The sequence below is a fragment of the Nicrophorus vespilloides genome, unplaced genomic scaffold (assembly GCF_001412225.1).
Source record: "Nicrophorus vespilloides isolate i.1.1-1 unplaced genomic scaffold, Nicve_v1.0, whole genome shotgun sequence".
Lineage (NCBI taxonomy): Eukaryota > Metazoa > Arthropoda > Insecta > Coleoptera > Silphidae > Nicrophorus > Nicrophorus vespilloides.
In genome coordinates this window covers 1-7,051 of record NW_017099760.1, presented here as the reverse complement: position 1 = coordinate 7,051, position 7,051 = coordinate 1, and the positions used below count along the sequence as shown (strand labels likewise).

At 30.7% G+C, this 7,051-nt stretch overlaps 1 protein-coding gene across 1 annotated transcript in view; it reads right to left on the bottom strand.

The window, feature by feature from the left end:
- LOC108565513 (beta-1-syntrophin-like) overlaps positions 1-1,909 on the bottom strand; it is a gene marked incomplete at its 5' end in the record, with an annotated part of 5,864 nt that extends 3,955 nt beyond the window's left edge. Inside the window, 1 exon segment of the mRNA XM_017925020.1 lies at positions 1,573-1,909. Coding sequence (XP_017780509.1) covers positions 1,573-1,909 — 337 coding nt within the window.
- Between the last annotated feature and the right edge of the window lie 5,142 nt (positions 1,910-7,051).

Genomic DNA, 7,051 nt, shown 5'->3' with positions numbered 1-7,051 from the left:
AGGTGCGAATTAAGCGAAACATTCTTGCTGACTTCACGAGTATTATTTGCATAATCGATTCAGTTTTACAGGAATTTGAGAGAGTTTAATTTGGGAAAATTTTGCGTAAAATTTCAATTTTATTCTCTACGAATTCAACTTTATGTTTATTGTAAATGATTTGAAAAGTTTCCATTTAATACCAAAGAAAATTGATGAAACTGAAACGAATTATTTTCAGAAATGATTTGAAAAGTTTCCATTTAATACCAAAGAAAATTGATGAAATTGAAAAGAATTATTTTCAGCAAAAGAAAGCAAAACTTTATATGGAAGTAATTTAATAGATTTTGACTAAATAATGAAATATAAAAACAAGTTTTACAAGGAATTTTTCAATAAAGAATTAATATGTTTTCAAAAATAAACTTGAATTTAGTAATTCATGTTTTAATGCAGTTTTCTTAATTCAGACGAAACATTGTAAAGATTTTAATTTATGTTAAAAACAAAAACTGAAGAAGATTAATGATTCAGCTTAAACGAATTAACATGAAATTGGTATTGTAATTACACGCCTGCTTCGTGAATAAAACCTGCTGAAAAGAAAAAAAAAAGACGAAGTAGGTTGCTTCTCAAAATTCAGTTTCGCTTTTGTTACGCTGTCTCCCTTTCACTCCTCTCCACAAAAGACGCATTTATTCCTCTCTCTCTTACTCTTTCACTCTATTTCGTATAACACAGAAACAAATACACACATTCCCTTCGGTCGGTGTAATATTTCAGCGGGAAATGAAAAAACAAAGAAAGAAAAAAAAACATACAATTTCGGCCTTAATTCTCATGTTACGTGAGGTAGAAAGTGAGCACATGTATATTAAAGTAATACATCAAAAAGGGCGAACGACGGGGCAAAACAAAATACACACACACACAAGAAAATACGAAATAAAACAAAACATACCGCAGACACGAAACAAATGAACGTTGTTGTCTGCGTTTTCCCTTTTCATAATAATCAGAACACACTTTTCCTATCTTCATTTTCGTTTGTTCGCATTTTAAGCTACGTAAATGCAGACGTTTTTTAATTACGGAATCGCGATCGGTTTTTTTTTTTTTTTGCAATATCAGAATCGAGTGGTTTATGGTTTTGTCAGGAGACAAAAGGCGCTTTTGTTCGACGATTATTCGTTAAAGTCGCAATCTTGCTAATGAATGAATTTTAATGTAATAAAGTTTCAGTTTTCAATTTGCATATTTGCAATCTTGGCAGCAAGTATTATTTAAATTCGCAAAACTTTCTATTTGACTGAAAATTATAGTAAAACGGATAAAGTTGTAAAGATGATACATCCAACACGTTTTAATCTTGATATATTCAGCTTTCATCTTTCTACGATTTATACTTTTAGAGCAATTCTTAAGAAGGTGACTTAATAATCAATTTTTAGTTTGTTTCAATTTCAAATTGCAGCAAAACGGCTATAGCTACAATTATTACAAAATACTCTATTTATTCCTCATGTCTTCTACTCTAATTTTCATCTTCAATAAGCATTCTACCTATTGTAGTTTTATAGAAATACTCACTGCAAACCAGCTCCCTTTGGGTAACAGCACTTGCATGGCTGCCGTTGACGAGGGCCTTCGCCCATCCTGCCAAGTCTCGGTGCGTCTCCGCTCTTAAACTGTGCGTGATGACTCCGTCTGCTGTGGCACATCGGATGCTGAACTCGGGCAGTTCGGCCCTTTTGCCAGAACCTACTAGACGGGTGGCTATTAGAGGGAAGGCCTCTGCGGGCGCCCTCCACGCTTCCCCAGACCAAGGGGCGCTTTCGTACAGCCGCAACTCGCTGTCCGTCACCGCCGCAAATATTGAATGCCATCTGTCCATGTCCTCCGAACTCTCAGAGCTTGACATATTATTCTGCAAACAAACACACACGATTAGGTTCGTCGCCTTTCCTATCAGATTTCAAGATTACTCAACTCAACAAAATCTTTTATCTATTCTCATAAAATCTCTATATTTTTATTATCATCTTTCTACTATTTAAAATTTGCAGCATTTATTAAAGAATTTTTTAAAAAGTTTATATTTTTGTAAATATTCATTTTGCAGATGCATAAACACCTGAGAAACACCTGAATTTTAAATGAAAACCTGTGTTTTAATTGAACACTTGATTACACATTTAATGTAAACTTTATAAACATACTTTTTCTAATATAGTTTAAAAAGTTTATATTTTTGTAAATATTCATTTTGCAGATGCATAAACACCTGAGAAACACCTGAATTTTAAATGAAAACCTGTGTTTTAATTGAACACTTGATTACACATTTAATGTAAACTTTATAAACATACTTTTTCTAATATAGTTTAAAAAGTTTATATTTTTGTAAATATTCATTTTGCAGATGCATAAACACCTGAGAAACACCTGAATTTTAAATGAAAACCTGTGTTTTAATTGAACAAATGTAAACTTTATAAACATACTTTTTCAAATATAGAAGTAAATAAGTTTACGTTAAATTGGATATTTAATATACAAAACTTTTCTGCTTTAAAAATGAGTTTTTCCCAATAAAACTTTGAGATTTTAAAGAACATATAAAGTTATTCTCGTTTATTAATAAAGAAAAGGTTTGTATTTTAAGCATGTGCTTTATTTGTAAAATAAATGAAGTATTTAACATGGATATCATGATTACAAATGGGATTTAAAGAAGACATAATGGTTAAACTTTGTTTTTTTAAGACGATTTTACAGAACTTTTGGAGAATGCATTTCTCCTAATCTAATTTAACTCGGATGATTTGATTGTAAGAAATGTTATTTTAGTGCTCGAGATATCCGGTAGGATAGTTTCAGCTAAGCTTTAATTTACATTTTCATTTTGGAAGTTTTGCAGAAGAAAAGGGTACTTCATGCTGGAGAGGGATTTTTTGGGTCGTCGTAGATGGTGGATGGTACAGAATAAAAACGAAGGAAAAGAGGAGGTGGAGGAGGAGAAAATGGGCCTTGGAAATAAAAGGAAATGGGAATAAGCGGCACCGTCGGCGAACTTTCAATAAAGTTCGGTTATTGCTTTTTGTTCAGTCTTTCGTAGGATTATGTGGGCTATTACAAGTCACGTAAATGCTGCTGCTGGGGGATATTAAGAGCGGTTGAGGCCACCATCCCAATACCACCACACACGTGTGTGGATCAACTTTCAGCGAAATATCAAGAAATAAAGTCATTCTTCAACGCACAACGAATTACTCAAAATTGCATTGAAAAATACATTATTCTATTGAAGAATTTATAGATTTAGGCACACATAATAATTCAATTATTAATTTAAGAAACAATTATAGATATTGATTAGTATTTAGTTTGTTCATAGATGTCTAGGAAATGTCAAATTTAAGTATTTCTCTAATTGTTAACACGTTGATGACGGCATGACCTACTGGTGGGTCATAAATTATGAATAATAGTTTTGTAGCTATGCACGCCACTGATTTTGACTGAGTATAACCTCAAATTTCTTACGTCAATTACAAAGCTTAAACGCCAATACATTTCTTATACATATTTCAATTTTTACATAATTTATGAATATTGTACAAAATAAATTGTGAGACACTTTTCTGACAATTGTTATAAACTGTTGAAAAATTCAAATTAAAAAATGTATAAGAAAAGTTGAAGTTTGTAATTGACGTAAGATATTTGACTTTTCACTCAGTCCATAGGCGTCCACGCAAAATTTTCTCGCAGCATGCGACGTTTTCAATAATTATTAATCCCGACGCTTGAAATATCGACTACCATAATCCCGACAATCAAAATCTCGACTGTATCGAAATCCCGACTATATTGAAATATTGATTGTCGGGATTATGTTAGTCAGGATTTTGACATAGTCGGGATTTCGAACGTCAGGATTTTGATTGGCGGGATTTCGGTTGTCGGGATTTCGATTGCCACCGGTAAAAAATATGCACAAATTGAGCATAATTAAATATTTAGTGACAAATTCCAATTGGGTTAATAAATATTTTTTTCCTAGATGTCGCTGCAAATGTCAAATCAGTTTTAAATCTTATTTGAAATAGTGAGGCATCCGGGGGGTTCTTTATGAGCAATTGTTGCATAATAGAATTCCCATGCTCATGTCTCATCCAATCCCAGGACGTTGGCGTCTACAAAGCAATTCTGAAGTTTATTAAAATATCTAATGCCTCTATATGATTTAAATTTGTTAACGTTTCTAATTTACACCCAAGAACCTATGTACTGAACCGCTGGGACGTTATATTTTTATATTCGACTCGTTACCTTTCTTGTTTTTATCTGTCTTGCCGTATATCTCTTATGTATATATTTAATTGAAGTTAGTTTAAGTTTGGTTTAATAGTTATATTTTTAGTTTCGTTAGAAGAAGTTGTCTATTTTGATTATTTGGACTGAAGAAGGAAGTTTTGATTTAATTGGAAGAAGCTATTTACTTTAATTATTTGGGCGGAAGAGGAAATCCTAAGAATAAAGTGTTATTTGGGTTTTTGTGCTTTGACTGAACAGACAGTGGACAGTGGAAGCCAAATGAAGAAGTGGGAAGGAAGAAAGAAGAAGTAAATCTTAGTTCATTTTTTAAATAAATCTAACAAATTAGTAATAGTTCAGATTATCTATATAATTTGAACTTAATAGTCTTATATTCTATTTGATTATGATTGAATTATGCGTGTATATGTATCCGGTGGCAATCGAAATCCCGACAACCGAAATCCCGACGTTTAAAATCCCGACTATATGGAAATCCCGACCCATAATCCCGACAATCAAAATCCCGACTATATCAAAATCCCGACTACCATAATCCCTACAATCTAAATCCCCACCATATCGAAATCCCGACTATATTGAAATCCCGACAGTGTCTTTTATTATTATAAATTTCTATAATAACATTTTTATGGTAGTCAGGATTTCGATATAGTCGGGATTTCGGTTGTCGGGCTTGCGATATAGACCCATATGTTTCTATGAGAAATAATCCTATGTTTCTTTAGTTGCCTATGTTAAAATATCATTTTTCAACAACAAGTAGTTTTTTTTTTAAATATTTGTTAATTATATTATTATATTATAATTAATCCCTTGATGAAGATCTGCAAAATCTCATAAATTATGGACGTATTTTAAGTTTTTTTCTTTTATCAGAGAGAAGAGTAAAGAAGGAAAAAAGTATCGTTTTTCGCTTGTTTAAAAAGCTTTCCGTGCAATTATCGGTGTGCAAACAGCATTAGCTTATTAAACACTGCGATATCGGAGAGTCTATCAAGAATTAATGCGCCTTTAGTGGGGATTTTATTAAACCGGCGCTGAACTGTGTGGAAAGCACACACACATACACACAAATTGTGTGAGAGAAAAGGAGAAAGAAATATACGGAAAGGAGGGATCATATCGAGGCCCATAAATCGCATTTCGGCTAATAATATTTCCATCCAGGAAAGCCCCTTGTTTTCCGACGTCCCATCGTTTTTTTTTCTCTCCCTTCTTCAATACACACTCACACGCACGGACCGGGAGAAAAAGGGAGAAGAAAATGAACGATAATAAAAAAATATTTTATCTTTTCGCCGCCCCCGCATTACTTATATATATATACGATGATAAAATCAAGAAGGGAAACCCAAAGGTTATCTTCAAGAGAGAAAAAACAAAGGAGGAGAAGAGAGAAGTAGGCTTCGTTTTTATTTAAAAGTGAAATTTTGATTAAATTTGATAAAACAAAAGCATAAAATTAATTTGAGCTTTTAATAAACGCCTATATTCATAAAATATGATGTTTTTTTTTAGTTAAAAGCTAATGTATTTAATTAAAAACGACGTAAATATTTCAAGAGTCGAAAAATTACAAAAAAAAAATTATAAAAAATACAATAATCATGTTATGTTAATTATTCCTCAGTACTTTGTAATTCTTTCATTTCTTTATATTGTTAGCAAATTGCAAGAAATTGACAGTGATTTCAATAAAAAAAAGAGAGAGAAATATATCAATTTTAGATCAAGTAGACGAGAAAATGACAAATCCCATTGACATTGTTGGTTAATACTAGTATTGCTCCTAGATGTCACGTCTAATGTCAAAACAGTTTTTTAATCTTTCTAAAAAAGAAAAATTCAAAATCATATTTGATTATGATTGATGTAATTCAATTATTTAAATTTTTATATTTAACAAATATTGGTTAAATCATTAATTAAAGTTTGTATTCTTATATTGTATTAGAGAATTAAAATACTTGTTAAATTGTACTTTGTGTTTCTTTCATTTCTTTATTTTGTTAGCAAATTACAAGAAATCTATAATGAGACTACATTCATTTTATTTGTTTTAGTTTTAATTTTAATTGTAATTTTTATTTTAAAAATACCGTTGGTGGTTATTGAAAATAAATACAGATAATTAGAAAGAATCTACATGAGTAGAAGAAATCAGTTTATTTTCAATAATTAATTGCATACAAATTGCTATTAATTATGATAATTATTTGAATTGAAAGATATAAAAAGTTAAGTACTAGTATTGAATGTTGAAACAATTGACTGTTGTTTGGTCAACAACTTACCTCCATTTTGGTTCGCCAAAACAAAGCATAAAATGAATTTGAGCTTTTATTAAACGGCTATATTAATAAAATATGATGTATTTTAGTTAAAAGCTAATGTATTTAATTAAAAACGACGTAAATATTTCAAGAGTCGAAAAATTGCAAAAAAAAAATAAAATAAAAGATTCAATAATCATGTTATGTCTATTATTCCTCAGTACTGTGTATTTATTTCATTTCTTTATTTTGTTAGGAAATTGCAAGAAATTGACAGTGATTTCAATAAAAAAAAGAGAGAGAAATATATCAATTTTGGATCAAGTAGACGAGAAAATGACAAATCACATTGACATTGTTGGTTAATACTAGTATTGCTCCTAGATGTCACGTCTAATGTCAAAACAGTTTTTTTAATCTTTGTTCATAAGAACAATTCAAAATCTCTACAT